Source organism: Oryzias latipes, chromosome 1 (assembly GCF_053564925.1).
Source record: "Oryzias latipes strain Hd-rR chromosome 1, Olatipes_Hd-rR_3.1".
Taxonomy (NCBI): domain Eukaryota; kingdom Metazoa; phylum Chordata; class Actinopteri; order Beloniformes; family Adrianichthyidae; genus Oryzias; species Oryzias latipes.
The window spans coordinates 26,123,669-26,145,573 of NC_136237.1; the positions used below are offsets into that span (position 1 = coordinate 26,123,669).

The following is a 21,905-nucleotide window of genomic DNA, read 5'->3' on the forward strand; positions in this document are numbered from 1 at the left end:
AGAAAAGAAAGAGCAAACTTCAAAGTTGTCATTTGCAGCATGATTACTCATGCATATATAGACTACATCCTATAGCTTTAAAAACATTAAACCAGATGAAATACTTCTGCTTTTTTGTCTTTACAGAGAAAAACAAGTAGGAAAACAGGAAAGGGTTAGTCCCCACACTACTGCATGATTATGAAACCACTGTGATCATGTGATGCCTTCTCCCATCATCATCATGACAAGTTGGAAGTCTGACCTTCCGCCAGCACACAATTTGCCAAGCAGGGACTGAGGAGCACAATACAACAGCAGTGCACTTTAGAAAACACTAGGGGCGGAGTTTGACCTCTCAGGTCTCAGAACATCACTAATCCGAGTCGGACATTCCGGTCCAGGCCATCATCGACCCAGTTCGCGCGGAAGATGGGAGAGATTTCCTGCAAAACAACACGATCCTGGCCGCTCTGCGCGGTTCCCCGCTGAGCTGCTGCCTGCCTGTCGCGGCTGCGTGTCGGAGGATGCAGCGCAGATAGAGCGCCGCGTGCGCCAGGGGGAGCATCTCTCTGCAGTTGTTCGTTGTGTTAGCGGGATGCAGGAGAAAGTCTGGGGATTTGAGCGCTGACAGCTCGGCCGGAGGAGAGAGGTACCCGCCGCCGTCACAGGTGAGCGCATGCAGAGCGCGCGTTTTCTCCAATTGTGGATGCAAGTTGCAGCATTTTGAGTGTGTGTGCGTGTTTGAAGATGCTGTGGCGTGTGTGTGTGTGTGTGTTTGAAGATGCTGTGGCTGAATCAGAGCAGTTGAGGTCCAGAGCGAACCGTGAGGCGGTTCCACCGCCGCCTGCATGCCCGCTGACGGCGGGAAATGGAGCTTTAAAAAACAAGCTTTAAAAGCTGCTCCACTAATCCAGCTCTGGAACGGCTACACGCCCTTTAACACAACATGACGACAAACTGGCAGCTCATGGTCAACCTTATGGGCCTGCATAGCAACATGCTGAGTTTTTAAGGAAAACTTTAACAGCTTCTAAAAACATAAATATTAAAATGCTAAACATAAGCATTATTCCATCGGTCAGTGTCTTTGATGGTATTTTGAGTGGTTCCTTGTTTGATATGTAACTTGAACTATAAGGGTTATTTTCATTATTTCTAAAGTAAAAATTTAAACTGTGTTATGTTGGAAAAACAATTTAAAAATTAAATGGGTTTATTAGTTATTGTTTAGAAGAAATAAAAACATTTACAGATGTGGCTGCAGTGGTTGTAAGGCCCTGGTTCAAATCACAGCTGAGACCTTTCTGTGTGGAGTTTGCATGTTCTCCCCGTGCATGCATGAGCTTTTTCCGGGAGCTCCGACTTCCTCCCCCTGTCCAAAAACATGCTTCACAGGTTGATTGATTACTTTAAATTGCCTTTCAGTGTGAGTGTGTGGGGTGTGTGCTTGTGTGCCCTGCGACAAGCTGGTGACCTGTCCAGGGTTTACCCAGCCTTCTCCCCTACAGCAGGCACTGGCAACCCCATGACCTCAAAGGGGATTTAGTGGATTAAGACAATGGATGGCTGGCTAGATGTGGCTGCTCCGTTTGCCCCATCCTTTCTTTTTCTTATTCTTTCATAGCTTACAGTAAATGTCCAAAAACACACTTCCAAGGCTTCTCAGTGGCTGATTCTGGCAATGCTTCTCGCAGACCACCGTGAAGGTGTGTGGGGATGAGATGGATGGAGCCCATGGCCAGGCCAGTGCACCAGCTCCCATGTCCCACCACATCCAGCTGCAGCAAGTCTCCCTCCAACTCTGGAGAAGGTGAGCTCAAACATCTACCATGCTTTGCTTTAAAATGAATATATCAATTACTCTTGGTCTCTGTTATTGCTAAATATCAAAATAAACAGGATTGAGGTTAAAATAAGCAACCACCGTAAAGATCAACTCTGATGAAAATGGTGTTTTTAACATGTTCTTGTGGCATTTTTCTGATGGAGGACATATAAAAAGAAAACTAAGCTCAAAATTGCATTTCTTTGTATTTCTTTATTCAAATTGTTGTGTATCAGGAGCAGATAAATGCTGTTTGAAAAAGTTTGTAGCAATGATGTAGAAACTACAATCGGAGGACCACAAGCTCCCTGCTGTGCTCCATTCGGATGCATCCACTTGCAGACAAATAGATCCATGTACATATTTGTTTTCTTCATCCGAGCTGTGAAGTAAGCTAGCAAAGAGCATCAAATTGAAGACAGGATGTGGGGGTAGGCTTATCCCACGCTAAGAGTCCCGCCCACAACTCAGAGGCAAATTTCTAATGAACTAGAACTAGAACTGTGCAGAAACTTTGTCTTACAAAGCGACACAGGCTTTTAGATTTTGGCTAAAAAAGACCACTGGGAAGGCTTTGAAAAGTAGTCAAAAGATGATCGGAGGGGGACTTTAACAAAAGCTGCTTGATCAGAAGCACAGACAGAGACATTGCACTTTGTTTCCCTTAGCTGCAGCCTCTAACTCCATGGCATGGGTGAAGATGTTTAAGAAACCTGGAGGAGGCCTGAAGAAATCTTACCAGCCTGGAAGCATGCTTTCACTCGCTCTTACAAAAGGTCTGCTGAACGAGCCAGGGCAGAACAGTTGCTTCCTCAACAGCGCTGTTCAGGTGACTGCTCCATTAAAAGCTTGAACTCCACCTTTCTTTTCCACCCGTCACATCTTTCAGATTTGAATCCCTTGTCCATCCTGTTTTTCCCTGAGGGAAATTCAAAACTGATTGAGATATGAAACTGATTTCTAAAGTAAAACAACTTCTTAGTAAAGTAAAGTTTTGGTTGTGTTAAGTGAGAAATAGGGAAGAGGGGGACTCCACTATCCAAAACATTCAGCTAAAAATAAGTCACACTAAGAAAGCTGCTGTGTTGAGTGCTCGGGTTCAGCGAGTCCTGCTGTGTTAGCAAATATTACACAGAAGCAGAGATGCACTCATCGATTGATCAGGGACCAGAATCAGCCGAGCTTCAGCTCCATTAGCCATGACGGCTGAAAGCACAGCATGGCAAAGCACTGCAGCACTCTTTTTTGTGTTTTCCCTTTAATTCTTTTTTTTTAGAATTTATTTAGTTCTAAAATGTATTACATTTTGCTTTCAGCTATTGTCAAATTTATATTTTATTCCTTTAAAAAAGGTGCTCTGGCAGTTGGACATTTTCAGGAGAAGTCTGAGGCAGCTCTCAGGTCACTTCTGTCCCCGAGACGGCTGCATTTTCTGCGCTTTAAAGGTAAACCACGCAAACAAACCAAAAAAAGTTTAGCTCTGGCAAAAAATTTGCACCAATTATCCGTGCAAATATTAGGTTTTCCTTTGGGGTGTTTATAAAACTTGAAACAATCTGTGTATTCTTTTTTCCCAGAGTATTTTCAGCCAGTTTCAGCAGAGCAGAGAGCGCGTGCTCCCTTCTGACAGCCTGCGCAACGCTCTGGCTGAAACTTTCAAGGATGAGCAGCGCTTTCAACTTGGTTTGATGGATGATGCTGCAGAGTGTTTTGTATGAATTTCCTATGGTTTTGACTTTTAATAAACACATTTTCCTGTTTTTTAATGATGTGGCTTTCCTCCACTCTTATTGCAAGTGCCAATTAAAAAGAAAAATCAGCACTTAATTGACAATTCAAGACATATACTCATATTTGTCCAAGTATTGATGCCGTTTTTGTTCTTTTTCCCGCATGCTAGGAGAACATCCTGGAGCGAATTCATTTGCACATAGTTTCGGACACAGCGACTGACGCCTGCTCCTCCAAATCCTGCATTACTCACCAGAAGTTTGCAATGATGCTCTACGAGCAGGTACCTAAAATAATTATAAATCTGCAATGAAATCGTGAAAGATCCCATCGTGGTTGTACTGCTTGACATATAGTGAAAACTTAGGATAATAAACAGCTTTTATTTTGCAGTTTGTGTGCCGCTGTTGTGGTGCGTCCTCAGATCCTCACCCGTTCACAGAACTTGTACACTATGTCTCCACCACTGCTTTATGGTGAGTATGGGGAATTATCCTCAGTAACGTTTGTTTGATATTCTCCTTTAGAAAAAGAAGCTGTCAGAATAAGCCTTTACACTTTAAACGAGGTGCAGGAGTTTGTACTTCTGACCCTGAAATTGACTTCAAGAGGGTCGGTTTATCTTTTAATAACCGCTCTGTTGTAGTAAACTCTTTACCTCGGCTGATCAGTTAACGCTGCTGTGGATTTTAGGGTAATTCCAGATTTAGTCAAGTCCTAAATCTTCACCCGTTCTCTACAAACAAAGGGCTCATTTTCTTGGAAAGTGTAGTTTCTTCAAAACTATATAGTGGGGTGCTATAATAATAGTACATGTTGTTGTTGTTCACCTTACGGCACAGGGGTCACCACAGTGACTCAGCTTTCACTGTTTTGCACAGGTAGTTTGGCAGACATTTTTAAGCCAGATGCCCTTCTTGACACAACCCATACAACCCAACTCATACTTTCTTGATTCCCAGCCAGCAGGTTGATCGCATGCTGGGGAAGCACGAGCGCCTCCGGTCTGACATGTTTGGAGAACTGCTGCAGGCAGCAAACAGCACAGGAGAACTGCGGAGCTGCCCCGTAAGTTACCGATACACTCCAAATCAACTGTTTTGTTCTGTATTTATCTCTGAATTCCTAACACCTCGATGATTACGTACTTTTTCTTTTCTTCATGGACTAAATTCAAAAGTTACAAAAAGACTTATACTTTATGTAAAGGTTTTATTAAAAAACTGGTTCAAACTTTGAAATGTTCAAAACGTGTGAGATGATCACCAAATGTATGGTCTTAACTGAATTGAGTAAACTCAGTGCTGTGGTGCTGTACTTGAAGTGGCCAGAAGGAAACGATGCCAAACCAGAGTTAGGATAAAAATAGCAGCAAGGGCTTATCTACATGTTTTCATCTGCATTCGTTACGTCTTCCTCCTTTTTCGGTTTGCATCACTTTTTGTTAACTGCCAAAGGTTCTTTTAGGTTTTTCATTTTTATCATATCTGATTATTTTCATCCTTACAGGTTTGCCAGAATAGAATTTTTGCATTTATTTTGAATACAATTTTTAGCTGCTTAGCCCTGTGGTTGTCATCCAATTTCCAAAATCGTGACCTGCATTTAACTTTCTGAGGGAGACAGGTTTTTGCTGCTGGCCTAATGCACACACTCTGTTAGTAGACTAGAGTGAGGTCTTACAGTGTCCTGCAGAAAAAAAGGGTAAAAAAGACACATTTATAGAAGTCAGTCAAAAATATTTCATTAATAATTTTGGACTGTTTTGAATGTATTTGTTACTTTATTGCCTTGGATACGTTTGTTGAAGAAGTGTATGATGTTAAGTTTTGGATGTATTACTTTTGTTTATTGCTAGACAGTGAAATGTGGGCGTGTCATTTGTTTGTGCTGCTGGATTGGATGTTGGATGCAGATGTTTACAGCATGTAGCGTTGCATAATCCCAAAGACACCAAGAATGGCACAGTCTTGTGACTATCTTGGATGTTTTGTTATCATATAACCCTCTAAATAATAAAGTACATAATAGTGAAAACAAAATAAGTGAATGACTAAAAAGAACCAAAGAAGCAAATTGTTTTCATTTGGACGGGTGAATAGATGATGGAGAAGTGCTTGGTGTGGAGGCAGAGGAGTTCTCTCTTACAACACTGATGACAGCAAATTCTTCTTCTATGCTGCAAAGTTACTGCAGAATACAGTTTTAAAAATGTTCTTTGCATGTGTATAACACAGTAACACACATGTAACATAAGTCATTCATGTTACATGCACTAATGCAGCTTGTTACATGCACTATTTTGTCACATAGGTTTCTGCTTTGGTTATATCTTTTATTTGTTATAACTGTATATATATATATATATGTATATGTTATAACAGGTGTGCTTAATAGAACCAGTGATTCATTTTCTGACCCTGGAACATGTGTCCTCTGTGTCTCTGTCTGAGAACTGTGCAGGACTTCTTCATGGTGTATTTAGGTGGTTTCTAGATTACATAACAGTTTCGGGTTGCATTTGTGGACGGAGCAGAGCTCTGTTATGTGTGATAATGATTTTCCAAGGAACTCCCTAGGCAAACAGGTCATATTGATTACATTGCAGGGCTCACATTCATTATTTATTTATACGAATTCAATTGGTCACCTGAGAATAAAAGAGTCTTCTTTGTACTCGATCCCTGTGACAAAAACACAGCAAGTACCAAAGTGCAGACAGAAGTCTTTGTTTTATTGCACAAACCTTATCACTTTTCTTTCCATACAGGATGTCTTGCACTTTACACTCAGTCCTACTGCACTCAGTCATACTACATTTATTTTGATGATTCTTATAGAAATGTTATGAAATTGTCAATTTTCTCACAATGTATGTCTTAAATTGAATTAACTAGCTGAGATAGAAATTAAATTAGTTCATGAATCTGAGAAATTGTTGTGAATCAGGAGCAGACCAAGAATTCAGTTTAGAAAAGCTTGTAGTTGTTATGTAATAATTACAATCGGCAGGCCATGGGCTCCCTGCTCCTTTTCATTCTGATGTATCCACTTGCAGACAAATAGATCCATGTACGTCTTCGTTTTTCTCGTCTGAGCTTCCAACAGGCTCTAAACTGTACGGCTGGATAGATCCAATATTGCTTACCATTCTTGCTGCACCCCTAATGTTAGCCTGCTGTTGTGAGGGGCTGTGAGATAGTGTAAACAAAGGTATGATGGGAAATGAAGGCAGGCTTACTCTGCGCCTAGGTCCTGCCTACAATTTAGAGGAGAATTTTTAATGAACTATTGCCGCTCTGCATAAACGATGTCCTAGAAAACAACAGGTTTTCTGATTTTGGCCAAAAACAGCATAATTATAATCATAAGATCATTGGGAATCCTTTTTAGAATATGTAAAAAGATGATCTTAAGAGCAGCGCAAACTTCCTGGATACATCAAAAGTTTATGCTCAACTGCTGGCAGTATTTCCTTAAATGACAACTGACCAGAAAAGAAAAAGAAAAACCTTTTTTTTTTTCATTGACGAAAACTGACTAGTTTTTCGAGTGGAATTGTGTGAATGTTTTCACTCCATCAAATTCATTATTGAGACAGTTTCTTTTTCTGATTTGCAGAACAGAGTGCTTGTTTGGTTCATATCAGACTTCAGTGGAGTACTCACACCAACCCAAACAATTATTCTAACAATGCAAACTAATGGCAGACCAAACAGTCCTAGTGTGAAATCATCCTAAGAGATAGAGTTAGGTTAGAACCAAGTTAGAATTAATTTAACGGAAAATTACTCCTCTTTTGCATAGAAACTTAAACCTGAAACTCCCTAGTCTCAACTTCTACCACTATGCAACATGCGTACAGACTGAAAGTTAAAAAGATTTAAGTGTTGCTCAGAGTGTGATTTTTTGTATTTATATCCCTGAAAAATGGCAGGTTTTCTGCTTGTTGATGTTATTGTCTTCTGTGTTTTTTTTTTTTACATTCTACTTTTCAGAGTGACTGTGGCCAGAGCATCAAGATCCGCCGGGTTCTTATGAACTGCCCTGAGATAGTGACCATCGGATTTGTGTGGGATGCTGAACAGTCTGATCTCACTGACGATGTCATCCGCTCCATCAGCCCCCGCTTAAACTTGTATGGGGTAAGAGCTGTTACATGGCATTGTCCTCTGCTTTCTTAAGCAGTTTGTTTATTGAATAAACAGAGTACATAAAGTAAAATTTTGTAATTTTAAAAAATAAAAAAGCAAATATTTTATATGCTATATTTTTTATTAAAAATATATTGTGAACCAGAATCACGTATTCTCTCTTTTAGCTTTTCAACAGGGTCACTGATGAAGCTGCCAAACGGAGTGAGCTGCATCTGGTGGGGATGATCTGCTTTTCAAGTAAACATTACTCAGCTTTTGCATATCACACCAAATCTTCAAAGTGGATTTTTTTCGATGATGCCACTGTGAAGGAGGTTAGCACAACTGTGATTAAACCCCTTTTTTAAAATCATTTTTTGAGTGTCCTACCTGTAAAGCTGTGTAACATGCTCTGATGTCAGACTTTTCTCTTTGATAGATTGGATCCAAATGGAAGGACGTGGCTTCTAAATGCATTAGAGGACACTTCCAACCTCTCCTTTTGTTTTACACTAATCCTGAGGGGAGTCCGGTCTCTAACGAAGATGCACCGCGACAAACCACCGTGTGTCCACGATACAAAGCCCATGTAAATGGTGACGTGACCAGTAAGACAGCTTTTGATTACTAGTCGTTGCACCTTCTAAGAGTTCCAAAATGTTTAACGTTTTCATGGATAACATATTTTAAGGGTATCAAATCTGTCAACCTCTGAATGCAAAAATAAGCAAAATTTATTATTAATTAGTTAATCTAAAAGTTAAAAAAATATTTATACTAAAAGAGTAATATTAAAGGTGGAAAACCAAGCCTTAATAAAAAAATAAAATATTTCCCCCAATATTTATTATATTGATATGGAGCCAGTTTAGCTCGTGCTGGTTTGCGGCACCTTTCATCCGTGAAACCAGGGTTCGACTCCAGGCTGCTCCCTGTTCCCTTCTCCACCTCTGCCGGTTCCAAGCCCGGTTTGAGAAGGTTGCGTCAGGAAGGGCATCCGGCGTAAAACATTGCCAAATTTACCATGCGACTTGTTCACTGTGGCAACCCCTGATGGGAGAAGCCGAAAGTGGAAGGTATTTATTATATTGATATATTGTTTCTAGTTAATTGTGATAATCTGGTGTTTCATTTTTGTATTCTTGTATTGATATGACAAAGGGTGTCTTACACAGGACTGTCTGCTTTAAAACTGCAAGCTTTCAACCTTTGTATCATCAAGTGTTTGGATCACCTCAAAAAATAATAAAAAAAAGCATTAATATACAGAAAAACTTGTCGATTTTAGAGTTCTGTGAACTTAAATTCCATTTTCAACAGCTGTCAAGGTGTTCCCTTTACGTCTAATGCCTAAATCTTTTAAATACATAGAACATTTGGTGAAGCTGATGTTGGTGTAGCTATATAACAGATTTAATGGTTACTTTAGCTTTGTGAGTGAACTGTTACAACAATGTATGGTGTAAATGATGGACTGCAAGGCTGAGCAATCAATGTTATTTTAATTCTACGGATTACCAAAACACTAGAATGTTACTTTCTTGTAACATTTGAAACGTTTTTTAGAGCCTAAAATAATTAATTCTAAGGTTAAAATGTAAATCTACCAGTATTTGCAACAGCCCCGATTCTTCTCAGAGAAAAACAGGTTACTGTCATGACTACTGTAGGGATTGAGTTATGAAACCATGGAAAGAGAGACTGCCTGGCCTTATGCGCTGGCTTGAACTTCAAATGAGGATGATGCCTCTGTTGCACGCAGATTACCACCCACGCCTCTCTCCCTAATCCCCGTTTCTGTGGCCAAATGCACTCATGGTCTGGCTCTTCAGCTCTCGCCCCTCCCATTATTAATTAATTTATTTATTTTTCATTTCTTTCCAATTCTCAGGATACTTTTTATTTGACATTTTGGGCAGTCAGATCTTTCCAGTTTCAGTAGTTGTTTCATGTCTCGACACTGTAGAGTAGGATGTCAGGTGGCCCCCTATGGTCCAAAACATATGGTAGTTAAAGGATGCTTAAAAAAAGAATACAGCAAGTCTAGTTTATTAGTAGGCTACTTGGAGAAATGTGACTTTTTGTTTCAGGAATTAAAATTGTAAATGCATAAGATCGTTTTTTCTTTTAGGTCACAAAGTGGGACTTTAACCACTTTGCTTGTTTTTTCTTCTATTGTTTTTCAGTTGTTGTTTTTTTTTTGGTAACATATGATCAGGTTGCTGATTTAGTTCTATAACCAGAGAGGACTTTCAATTTCTAACTGCATATAAGGGATCATGTGTGCATTTCTCAGTCAGTGTTTTCATATAATAATGCATGGTGTTGCTTCATCTGATACATTTTATTACATTGCATGCTTTAGTGGAGTCTGAATAATTTTCTCTGCACAGCAGCAGGAGTTCTAATTTTTTTGTAGTGCATTCTTGTGCACCTTATTTCAGCTGCAGTAAATGATGGCAACTGGCCTCTATTGTGATAAACTTGCATAACAACCTGCTTAACTTCAGGCAGCAAGATGCATGTGTGCATTAGTTAATTACTTGGCAGATGTTAGAGAAACACAAAGGTGCAGTCAGAATTCTCTATAAGGAAAATTTTGCACAGTAAAAACTGCAATGTGTTTCCTTCATCGTGTTCCAAAATGGTCGAACTGATGTATTGTTTTCAGTGAGATTAAACCTGAAAAACCTTTTAAGGGTGCTATAATCTGTAGTGTTCCCACTAAAAGACAAAAAGTGATATGAAAGGTAAAAACAGCAGCTGTTAGACAAACAAGCTCATCTGAAGGCTGATCACATCAGTTTTTTTTTTACAGTCACTTGCATGCCAGCCAAAGCAAAACACACGTCAGGGTTAGTAGAAGAGGCAGCAGCGCCTTGTTTTATCTCAGTGAATGATGCAGCATCTGTTCTTTTGTGAGATTTATTTTTGTTCCTGGTCTCATTTTCAGAAAGATGCAGAAGATAAGACAAAGCCACCTATGATACCTTAATCCTGATTTGTCAGAAATGACTGACATAATGAAAAATTGGCTCCTTTTGAGTATTTGAATCATCTCAAAGCTGTTTAAAAAATGGAGATTTATTACTCCATATTGTTGTAAGTGATATCAGGCCTTATTGCTTATAGTTTAAGGTAAGTTGTTTTTGTGCTACTGGATGCCATCAAGGAGCCAACAACATTCACACCTGAGCATGCAGGGAACTAAAATTAGGGGCAATCCAGAGGTCATTAGGTGGTTGTCTCATATTCAGACTGTTTGTCTGATGCAGTCATGACCTGCAGTCATATTTTGGATGCTGAAGAACAAACATCTAAAATCATATATAAAAGTGGCTTTGGATTCTGCAGTGATGTAGATCTGCTGCATCAGCAATTAGATAATTAAAGGTACATCTTGCCAGCAAAGCAGTCCATGAGCTTCCCTCCCAGAATCTTTAGGGTTTAAAATCATCTGGGCAATCACTGACGTTTGCTCCTGTAACAGAAAATGGTCTGTGTTTCAAATTGAGTTACCCAGCTCCAAACAGTATTATCTTTTGATAAAATGTTTGTTTTTAAAATCATTGTAAAAAATGTTGATTGCCCAAATATTAAGCAGAAAACAACAGTACCAGGCGCATGTAACTGAAATTTACGTACTTAAAGTTTAATTAACTGTGAATAAAGATTCATTAGTTTCAACTTTTTAGATTAAAAAAAATACGGATTTCTTAATTGTTTTATCAGTTTATTTATATCTAATTTTAGGTTTTATGTGATTTTTTTATGCAGAAATGTTCAAATTGACAGACTGTTCAAACAGCCACAGTGCTTTGAGCTGCTACTGTAAAGAGACTCCATGGCCAAAAACAGAAGATAATTTTAGACAACATTCATCTTTTATTGGCATAAAAAATAAAAAACTGTCTCTCTTCCCTTCTTCACCGTACATTGATAAAATACTTGATACAGGAAGCAGCTATGATACAGGAGCCAGCTCAGTGGCTGACTGGTGGAGTGTCTGCCCTTAAACTGGGAGCATGAGGGGGTTTGATTCCACTGTTGGGCCATTCTAAAATCTAGATTTTTTTATGAATGCTTTAGCAAGTTTTTGCAGTGAGATATCTGTGAGTCAGTGAGATACTCAGCTGATTCCACTGTGTTGTAAGATCTTCCTTTGGTCTGCTTTTACAATAAAATGCAACCTTTATCTTTTTTTTCTTGACACTCAAAAATGTAATCAAAAAGGAAATATTATGAAAAAAAAGTAAGAAAATCACAATTTCATAAGTTTTAACTAAATTTCTAAAAAAAATTTTTTTGTTTTTCTTCAGTGAAACATCCTTTTGGCAGTCCGAAGCAATATCGTGAACCGTTCATGGAGAACTTGCAAAGACCAAGTGAAACGTCAAAGGACAGAGGACTTCAAAGAATTGAGCCGCTTCAACACAAAGGTAATTAAGTAAAAAGAAATAAAGGAAATCTAAATTTGAGAGTTGGCATTTAAATTTTTGTTCTATAAAACCTCATTTAGAAATTAGGTTTAAAATCTAATACACATTTTTTCTAAGTGACTTTTATTTAATCAAAGAATTCTGTTATACAAAGACCATCAGCCCCTCATTAAAAAAAAAGTTGATCAAAAGTTGCTTTTTCTGCCTTTCTCAGATATCACCAATGCACGATCTGCAGCCTCACCAGAGAATGGACCAAGGCCTCTCAAAAGTTTTTCTGAAAAGCCGTCTAGCAGTTCATCCAGGGTTCCTCAGGAGCCTCACAGACAGTCCAGCAGTACGCAAAATAGTCGGAAGTCAAACACGTCCCAAGGTCACTTTGATCAGGAGAGCCGCCATGATCAGTGGGACAAAGGAGCAGGAAGTCGTGACAAGTATAAGCCCGCCTGGAGGCCCATCCGGGAGGTTTTGAATGTGGACACAGTTCTGAACGAGCTGGAGCAGCGGCGTCAGCAGCAGCAAGACAGCAGCAAGACTGTATCCCAGGAAAGAGGGCGCTCTGATCAAAGAGTTAGCACGCACGAACATGCACAAACTGTAGATGAACGCAAACAAAAGTATTTAATGACAATTTACGAGGAAGAACATCGGCAAAAAACCGACAGTCACAGCTCTATGGAGTCAGAGAGCAAGGTCAGCCAACAGAGGAACAGCCGACTCAAAGGCTGCTCCAAGCCTCTGCTGCGAAGTGATACCTGGACCATTCAAAGAACAGAGTCTGGCTATGAGAGCAGTGATAGACTCAGCAGTGGCTCCACCAATCCTGACTCTCCAGGCGTTGATGGTTTTGGCATTAGACCAGACCAGAGATCCCAACCTGAGGCATACTTGCAAAGGTAAGAAATGCTTAAAAGCAGCACAAACTGTAAAACATGAACACTAAAGCTCATGAAAAAATAAAATACTGCTCAAAAAACTCATTTTTATATTTTAGATGCATGTCCATAAATGTAAAACATTAAAATGAATAATTGTGATTAAAAAAATGTTCTAAATTTTCCAAAACATTATTTTTATCATAAAATGCAGAACTGTATAGATACATCTTTAGATTTAACTAATAATTGTTATTGATTAATTTTATTGTTAACTGTGTTTCATCTGGAAACTTTTAAACTTACTTGCAAAACTTCTTAATTGTCAAAATTACTTAAAACAAAAAATTCAATTTGACTACAGGTAGTTGCAAACATTACATATAGATATGGTTCCTGGTAAAAACTAAATGAAAGGATCTCAGTATCAAGCACTTTAGCAAATCAACAAAGCATCAAGTATCTGGTCGTGCAAAACTGATCATTACAACCCTGCAAAGTCACAACACTTGTTTATGACCAGAGTCTATCAAGGCATTTCTATGTGCAATAGATAGACACGACTGGACAGTTAAAAACAAACAGTGATCTCTTTGTTTTTGCCTCCTCGTTAAAAAAGCTGAAGAGCTATGACCTTGTTTTTAAGTCAGGTCTAACCCAAAGTTGTAATGTAAAAGGTATGGCATCCATTTATTATACCATCAAGTGATCAAGAAATTTAGACTGAGATATGAAAATGTATCTTAGAGTCATAATTTATTCACATAAACTGTAAATTAAACCTAAAATGTTTAGTTTCCAGCTTTTCTACTAAAAAACAAATACATTTTAATATGTTAAAATCTGCTTTAATTTGTCTTTTTTTAAATGTAAACTTAGAATCTTTGTACTTTTGCCTTTGTGAAATGCAATTTTTTAAGTGTTTTGGTACATCACTCTTTAAGTATTTCCTAGCTGTAAAGCTTGTAGACATGCTCAAGTGTGTTTTCCTTTATTTCCAGCCAGCTGCATCAAAAGGGCGTCAGTGCAAAAACGAACATGACGTCCTCCCCCCCGCATAATGGTAAGTCAAAAATCTAAAAAAGCATTCTAAAGAAGAGTTTCTGTATATAGCCGTTCTAGTCGAGCTGTTATCCTCAACTAGATTTCTTACCATTAAACTTTTCTCATTTTCCCTTTTACTTCCCTTTCTCTGTCTGTACAAACCAGATTTCTTATAAAGAGATTTTAAATACAATTTAATGCATGTTTTGTATTTGAGTTATTTCTAAGCCCCAACATGCTTATTTAACTTTTTTACCCAGCCGATTACGCACAGGTATTAATCTGATGATAATCCCACAAAGCTCTCTCAGGCGGCACAGCTGGACACTGCTGCTGGTTTTGCCACACATATCCGTTTACAGGCTGAACTCGGAGTGTGCTGCACTCCATGCTGGACCATGTGCCTCAGGAGTGGAAGAGTGGAAGCTTTTATCCTTGCATGGACCTCTCAGAGGCAACAGCAAAGAGAAAAGAAAGCACATCTATATTTAAAAGAAAGAAATTCACTGTCGCACTGTCTGTCTGTGCTGGTGTGTAGAGAGAGTGCTGTGATTGATTGAGTCAGTTTGGGAAAATCTGATGTGTTTAACTCTTAGCTGCTGCCACCTTGTGTCCTCAAAGGTTCACAGCCTTTTAGTGGGAAATAAATCATTTTGTTTTTCTTTAAAAAAATTCTCTGGTTCTCTAGTTTTTTTTTTTTTATCAATGTCTTTAATTGCTTCTTAATCAAATAATCAAAGATAGCATAGGGAAAGAGGTCAATTTTGTTTAAGCATGCACAGGTGGGTTTACCTAATTAACTGATGGCTGAAAATGAACAGAAAGACAGAAGCTGGATTTATCCATCTTTCTGTGCAAACATCTTTTTTTTTTGTAATGGTCTTCCTTTGGTTCTTACAGGAAAACATCAGCCCAGACCTCAGGGAAAAAAATATGATCAACCTTCAATTCCACATCAGAAGTTCAGTCCATGTTCAAGGTATTGTTCACTTTTGAGAATTGCAGTCTTTCATTTACCACTTCCAAAAATAATCACTTCTCCCACCTCGACAAAAAAATAAATTATCTAACTAACTATCAAAACACTAAAAGATATTCGTAGAATTTTTCTCTTGCATTTGTGACATCATGGGAAACTGGTCATCCTGCCGAGAGAAAAGAGCTCAATCAAAGTCAAATTAGGGGAAAGAAACTGCTGCAAAGTGCTTCTCAGCAATGAGCAAAATTTGGGTTCAATGTCCATAATGAACATGGTTGTGCCTTGAGACCACCAAAGTTCTGAATTGGAAATATATAAATAAACTGGATTTTAGGAAGTCTTGACCCATGAAAGCCTATCTATGCAACTACGCATCAAACTACTTTTGCTTCAAAATTACCTTAACTTAGCATCTATGTGAAAACAAAAGTATAGGTAATTTTTTTATAGCTAGAAATAAATTCAGGGATCAAATTATATAAGAAAAACAAAACAAAAAATTGCCATATTACTCATTTGAACAGATGTTACGATTTGTTTTCATTATGTAGAGAACTGTAACCTTTATTTAACAAGATAAGGAGCCATTGAGATCAGAATCACTTTGTTTCTAAATAAAGCTGTTTTCTTTTTTGAGACAAAATTTCTTTCCAAAGTGATTATATTTATGGGTTGCACGGTGGCGCAATGGTTAGCGCTCTTGCCTCACAGCAAGAAGGCCCGCAGTTCAAGTCCCAGCTGGGGGACCTGAACCAGAACTAGGTGTGAATGATGTGAGAGTGCACGGGTGTGTGATTGTGGACAGCCTACCCTGCAACAGAGCAGGGTAGAGTGGTGCCCCCTGCCCACAAGCAGCCAGGATAGGCTCCAGCAGCCCTGTGACCCCAAAGGGGAATTAATGGATTGGAAGATGAATGGATTTTATTTATTTATTATACTTACAGTTATAAGACTGATAAATGGTTCAATACTCAATGATTATTTCTCAATGAACCTGCTACTTATAATTTACAGGTGTACAATATTTTCAATTTGGATACTTTTTTAATTATATTTCAGTATGTTTTCTTTAAACAATAAAATATCATATTTTGTTCTTTTTTATTTTGTAGACGTAAATCAAAGTATGGAAGCATCTCCAGAAAAGAAAAGAACTTTGCTGGCTCTGAAAACAGGCACAGCGAGTTAGAGGAGCTGACAAACTTCAGAGGGCACAGCGAAGAAAGTACAACCCTGAAGCACATCCCAAAAACCAGTAGCTCTGAATGGAACAGCTCAGATGATCTTGCTCTATCTGAGTCTGAGGACAGAGAAAGCACTTATCTCTCAAGTAACAGTGAGGCTGTCTCCTCCGACTCCCAGTGCCCTCAAATTTCCCTGCAATACCACCCTCCCAACAACGGGCCTGCAGAAGCTCTCCTACCGAACAGTCTACGTCAGCTCGGTCCAACAGGGTTGCCAAACATTCGACCCTCGCAACGGATTTCTCAGCAGGGTGAAGCTAGCCATGGCTTTAGCTCCAGGACGCTTCAAGAACCCTTTTCATCAAGTCCTCATCTTTCATCTACGTACTACTTCAGCCCTCACCGGAAGACTGACATGTCAAGTTTGCGAACTTTCTCAGATGCTAGTTCGAAATCAGGCTCTGACCCTGAAAGGAGTACTCAGTCATCATGTGAAAGTGAGGAGAGACCTGCTGGGGGTAAAGCGGAGCAGGCAGCACCAGCTCAAGAAGTTTCTCTGACGACCTACTTCAACGTGGATAACTGTATGACGGAAACCTACCGTCTTAAGTACCACAACCAGAGGCCTCTAGTCCTCTCGGCCGCAGTGCCACGGACTGCAACCATGAGTGAGCGCAGAGAGATCAGCCAAACAAACCCCAACGACTCAAACTCACAGGATGTGCCAAAAGCCAAACCTGAAACAAGTATGTCCACATAAAAAAATTAAACGATTTGAACCATTGTTCTTTGCTGTGCTGTTAACATATAGCCAAAGCACTGATGTAGGATGTGTCGTTTTTCTGTGTAGGCCATAACAGCAATAAACCTACAGCAAAATGGAACCCGGTGACAACCAAAGGACTGGATGAACGAGGTTTTTTATGAAAGTTGACTCGGTAAGTTTTGATTCACAGGAATGAAGAGAAAAAAACGGATGCCAAAGAGTTTACGGATTAAACACGTGCTCAGAAGCCCTGACCACTTCAAACCAGGAGGGACCTGTTTAATGGAGCCTGTAACATGAGCAAATGAATCCTGCTATGCATTGTTGGATGGATCGTCAGAAGTCCTCTATTGTCCTGCAGTACGAATGAACTAATATTAATTGTATTTTTTTGTTTGCGCCAAGGATTAAGTAATTTATGTCATTGTTTTTCAAGAACTGTGCTGAGATTCAGATTTTTTTTCATTTATGCAGAAGTACTGCAGAAAAACGTAAATATATTTAACGGAAGCATTGACAGATAATGGCGATCCTGAACGTTGAAAATGTTTAGAGGAAATAATCAACTTGTTTCTTAACTGTGTATTTGTATGTTTAAGCTACTTTACCTGATAGTTGTTCAAAGTAATACATAAAAATCAAAACTTGCCTCCTGCACGTTGAAGGCGGGTCACCTGAGGCCTGCCAGAAGAGTTTGGTTTAAAAGTTTTATATGGATTTTTCTGCACAGCGTATTGGTACATTTATGCACGTGTCACCAGATCCTGCAACACAATCAGTTCAACGTGCTTTCATTTATCAACTCCTGTACAGCATTCATTGTTAATGAATGACCGTGAGCTGCCCCACTGTAGTAGCCATCTTTTTTCCTTTTCCTCCTAAAAAGTGAAAAACACATTTAATGCCTCGTATTAATGTGCATCTTGGTGATTCTTGCATGGCTGCACTCAGTTTGTAATAAAACACTGTTTGAGAGCATGTTATTCAGTAGGTTGGGAGGTTCTCAGGCTATTCAGTAATTCATGATGCAAAACTTAAACCTTGTGTGATTCTGTCTTAGAGTTGACCTGTTGTACTTTTTTTGTAATTCAAGTTGATGTCAAACTGTACTTTTTCCAGTCTTCCTCTTTATGAGTGGACAGATACAAAAACAGGTCTATATTTGCAGGTATTTTCATAACGATGCCAGTGTAACTGACACCTCTGACAAATTACTAACACTCATATTCTTCCTTCCGATTTTTAAAACCTGCATGTGGCCTTTAACAGTCTGTCCTTTAGCTTTGTGTGCATCATTAGCATGAACATAAAAGGCTTAGAGGCGGAGCCTTGTCAACATTATGTGGACTTTATTTTATTGTAGCAAAATGAGTCAATTGGAAATTTGTAACCTTGGTTAATTTGGAAACTTGAATATTTTTTCTGTCGATTAAACAAAAATATGCTTATGCATTTTGAATCGAAGTTTGATGCAAACAAAACGCGGAAAGACAGCAAACGTTTCAACAAAGTCTATGCATTCTGTAGAATTTTTTTTAACTTTACATGCACCTTCTTTATGTATCCAGTTCATCAAATAATTTACCAAAAACAGAAGTCTTTTGTGTTCTCCCTGAAGCTATGTGCAAACCTTTTTTCTTTTTTAGTTTTTTAATATCTTTTCCTACAAACTATTTTTTTGTATCTGTTTTTCTCATCTTTCAAGTATGTCTGCTCACAAAAAAAACAACAAAAATACTTTTTCAAGGTGTTTCTCACTGAGCACATTTAGTCAATAATATCTCAGGCTGTGTTTGTGCTGTCAGAGACCAGATAATGTTTAGACTTTCATGTGTGACCACACCTTTTCCTTTAACTGTAGCAAATTATTTCACATTTCATTTTGATTTAATGAAAGATTTTCTGCTTTAAAAAAGCTACATCTCTTTAATGTAGCTTTTATTTAAAATGTTAATTATGATGAATTTATTTGAAATTAAGAACCATTTACACTCCAAACTAAGTGTTTTTTTTCTATAATCATAGCCTATTTTATGACTGAATTTGAATGAAGTTATTCTGTTCTTTGACTCCAAATGTTCGTCATAATGACTGTGCCTTGATATCTTTTATTTCGTTTTATTTAAGCAAATAAATTCCTTTTTGTAAAGAAGGACGTTTAAAAAAAATGACTCACTTTTGAGGATATATATGTAGTAAAAACATTCAATAATGTGTCATTACAGCTCATTATACGTGTTCATCTCTAAAGTATGAAAGTCTTCCTGGGGGGCAAGGTTGGATACTGCAACCTAAACGTTTACTACTACCAACTTTGTTTTTTTGCAACACTAAAGTTGAGTTAGTGTATGTATATGGACATGTTTTCCCAGCACCCCCATTCTGTAGCGTACAGTTTAAGGCTTTATATTCTCCAAAGGATTGTTTGACAACGGGTGGTGGTCTCCTGTGCCACATATGGTAGCAAGTGACATTGCATCGACATAAATCTTTTATCTTGTGCTAAACACACAGGGACAGACTCTAATTCTACTGATGTGCATCAAAACAAAGAGAACTTTCCACATTGTGTCACTGATATTTTGTGATGAGTTTGGCCTGATGTTTCCAGGCCGTGTCGCGCCTCTGTGTGCTTCTGCCGCACAGAGTGAGTGGACCTGAATGCATTTTGACATGTTTCAGTACCATTTAACTGCAAGTAACATGTACAAAAATGTGTCTGCACTTTCTATTTTTGGAGATAAAATATTTATTTTTATTCATTGTTGAATAAATTTTCATTTAGTGTCTCACACTTTAATCAGCCCCCTGACTGTCTTTCAGTTCACAAACTTTTGAAGTAAAAAGAAATAAAAGACAAAAAGAAAATGTGAAAACGAGAAGTTATGGCTTTATTAATGCAAGTTTGAAAATGCATTAAAAATGTTTTTTTGTTTTGTTTTTCTGTTGTTTTTGGAGTACAAAAGTTTAATGACTCGTAATCCATTTCAGACTTCAGTTTGGTAGACTTGTTTGGTCTAACCCCTCTTAAAAATCCTCTTTGCATCCACACCGTCATAGTTGTAACTCTGTTGGAGACAGATGATGTCAGTGTTAACATTTTGATATATTATTCCAGGAAAGATTCCCCAAGTATTTATCAGGCCTGGACTTAAATTGGAGTCGGCCTCACCTGAATCATTTCATCTCCTTGAATTACTCTGGTAGTTGTCAGTGCTTTTCCATTGTCCTTTCTGGTGAAAGTTCCCTTTAACACATCCCCTTCCAGCGCCCATGCACCCTTAAGAATGAAAACATATCTTTGCATTAATAGTATTTTTTTAAGTATTTGAAAACATGCTATGAACAAAAAAATCACACTCAAATTAGTGCAATAAAACCAAGCTTTCGATGTCCTTTTTAAAGTGAATGAAACAGCACCTGGGGTTTTTTGGATAAAGACTGACACCAATTAATCCATGCTACACCTGAACCAAGGCACTGTTTGGCCTAAGTTTAGTTCCTGGGTGATGTAGTGTGCAGCTTTTGTTTACCGATAGTTCAGTTCCGTCTGCAAGGCTGTACTCAAAGGTGACACCCAGGGTGAAGTCTATTTCAATGTTGCGGAAGTTACTGCTCTCCTTAACGTGAAACTTGTCTCCAGTCTGTTCGATGGTTATTTTGAGGTTGTCGTGAGCAGCCAGCTTCCTCTTCACCACGTTAACTCCTGGCAACAGACACATCAGAAACATTCATCAGAATCTGAGAGTGCTCAGGGGTAAAAACTTGCCAAAAGGAGGTTTGTTCAGCAAATTTGGGTTGGCTATTTTTATTATTATTATTTTTATAATTGATGCCCATTCATGCAAATATACATCAAACCACTACATGAAAGCAAAAACATAAGGGAATTAATTTTTTTTTCATTGCTGGAAATAAATTAAGGCATCAAGGGGTCTAATAAAACAGTTTATATACCATCCATAAATATTCATCTGATTTTGATTCTGTGGTAATATCTCCATCTATACAGCATGCATTGTTAAATTAATCCAGGAGAAAACCTACCAGTACCCACCCATTTGTTCCATAAACTTCTCATAGTTTTCGCTGCGATCAACTTTCCAGGTGCCGTTGAAGGTCATGGTGACTGTGAGGGTGAGCTGGACCACTCTGCAGAAAGGAGCGTCTTACTCCAAGTCTCCTGCTCCTTTTAAGCCACACAGCCTCTTATCTAATCACCTATCTAATTTGATGATGTGGCTGTTTAAAGCTCACGCTTTCTTAAGGCATACATTACATTCACGCTGTTTGTTTTTTGTATTACTGAACGGAAAATTTGCTAAGGAACTAGAATTTCTGTTTACTTAGGGTGGTGGAATCAAGTTAACCACGTAGCAAGCTTTTGCAGGGGGTTTGTAAAAATTTAATACATTGAGCTGTTTAGATATGAAGGACTTATTTTTGGCCTCTGGCTCTGAAGTGCAAAATTCAAATTGCTGCATTCCTGCTTTAATTGGGAATTTCCTTTAATCTCTCTGAATGAAACATATCTCTACTTTACTCCAACATGCTGATGAGCCTTTATCTAATCGCCTCACAAAAATTTTTTGTGGTCCTGTTTTACCTTTGACCTCAATCTAGCCATTATCAATGAAAAGGACCTTTGATATTTAGGGTTAATATTCCACTAGTATTTGTTTTTTAAAGTTAGTGGACCAATGAGCTCATCTTAAATTTAAATGTATGTCTTGGGAAGTTTCTTTGAGTCCATGGTAAATGTAAGCTTTTTGTAACCTATTATGCAGTTTTGTAATAGTCACTCCATTCTTTCCAACATGGCTGACATTAAGAATTAATGTTGACACGGCAAGGAAAGGAAGAAATGTAGTCTAAAATTATGTAAAATCTTTTCAGATTTATACCAATCACACATCAGAACATTGTGTCGATAATCTGCACCTA

At 38.4% G+C, this 21,905-nt stretch overlaps 2 protein-coding genes across 3 annotated transcripts; one reads left to right on the forward strand and one right to left on the reverse strand.

The window, feature by feature from the left end:
• Nucleotides 1-223: 223 nt before the first annotated feature.
• LOC144991059 (ubiquitin carboxyl-terminal hydrolase 53-like) lies at nucleotides 224-18,696 on the forward strand. Of its 2 annotated transcripts, none has more exons than XM_078944804.1 (17): nucleotides 224-650; nucleotides 1,677-1,792; nucleotides 2,476-2,636; nucleotides 3,160-3,252; nucleotides 3,385-3,519; nucleotides 3,708-3,821; nucleotides 3,932-4,014; nucleotides 4,501-4,606; nucleotides 7,537-7,683; nucleotides 7,860-8,009; nucleotides 8,114-8,282; nucleotides 11,994-12,113; nucleotides 12,328-13,009; nucleotides 13,990-14,051; nucleotides 14,933-15,011; nucleotides 16,124-16,941; nucleotides 17,046-18,696. In XM_078944804.1, exons 2-17 carry the CDS (start codon nucleotides 1,699-1,701, stop codon nucleotides 17,120-17,122), a joined length of 3,090 nt encoding a protein of 1,029 aa, XP_078800930.1. In that variant the 5' UTR covers nucleotides 224-650; nucleotides 1,677-1,698; the 3' UTR covers nucleotides 17,123-18,696. The 2 variants fall into 2 exon arrangements, with proteins under 2 accessions (XP_078800930.1, XP_078800923.1); XM_078944797.1 differs by having other exon boundaries at nucleotides 259-650; nucleotides 1,607-1,792.
• A 1,135-nt stretch (nucleotides 18,697-19,831) lies between these two features.
• Nucleotides 19,832-21,174, reverse strand: LOC144991077 (fatty acid-binding protein, intestinal-like). Its single transcript, XM_078944838.1, has 4 exons — nucleotides 21,019-21,174; nucleotides 20,495-20,667; nucleotides 20,134-20,241; nucleotides 19,832-20,029 (listed from the first exon to the last, which is right to left on the reverse strand). Exons 1-4 carry the CDS (start codon nucleotides 21,083-21,085, stop codon nucleotides 19,979-19,981), a joined length of 399 nt encoding a protein of 132 aa, XP_078800964.1. The 5' UTR covers nucleotides 21,086-21,174; the 3' UTR covers nucleotides 19,832-19,978.
• Nucleotides 21,175-21,905: the final 731 nt, after the last annotated feature.

Bases quoted from the DNA above. Each gene is read 5' to 3' on its own strand.
- LOC144991077 (XM_078944838.1), bottom strand. From the start codon at position 21,085: ATGACCTTCAACGGCACCTGGAAAGTTGATCGCAGCGAAAACTATGAG. The intron at 20,242-20,494 runs GTAAACAAAAGC...TTCATTCTTAAG, and splicing joins CAGACGGAACTGAACTATCG to GGTGCATGGGCGCTGGAAGG. The intron at 20,030-20,133 runs GTGAGGCCGACT...TGTCTCCAACAG, and splicing joins AAGGAGATGAAATGATTCAG to AGTTACAACTATGACGGTGT.
- LOC144991059 (XM_078944804.1), top strand. From the start codon at position 1,699: ATGAGATGGATGGAGCCCATGGCCAGGCCAGTGCACCAGCTCCCATGT. The intron at 3,822-3,931 runs GTACCTAAAATA...TTTATTTTGCAG, and splicing joins CAATGATGCTCTACGAGCAG to TTTGTGTGCCGCTGTTGTGG. The intron at 12,114-12,327 runs GTAATTAAGTAA...TGCCTTTCTCAG, and splicing joins TGAGCCGCTTCAACACAAAG to ATATCACCAATGCACGATCT.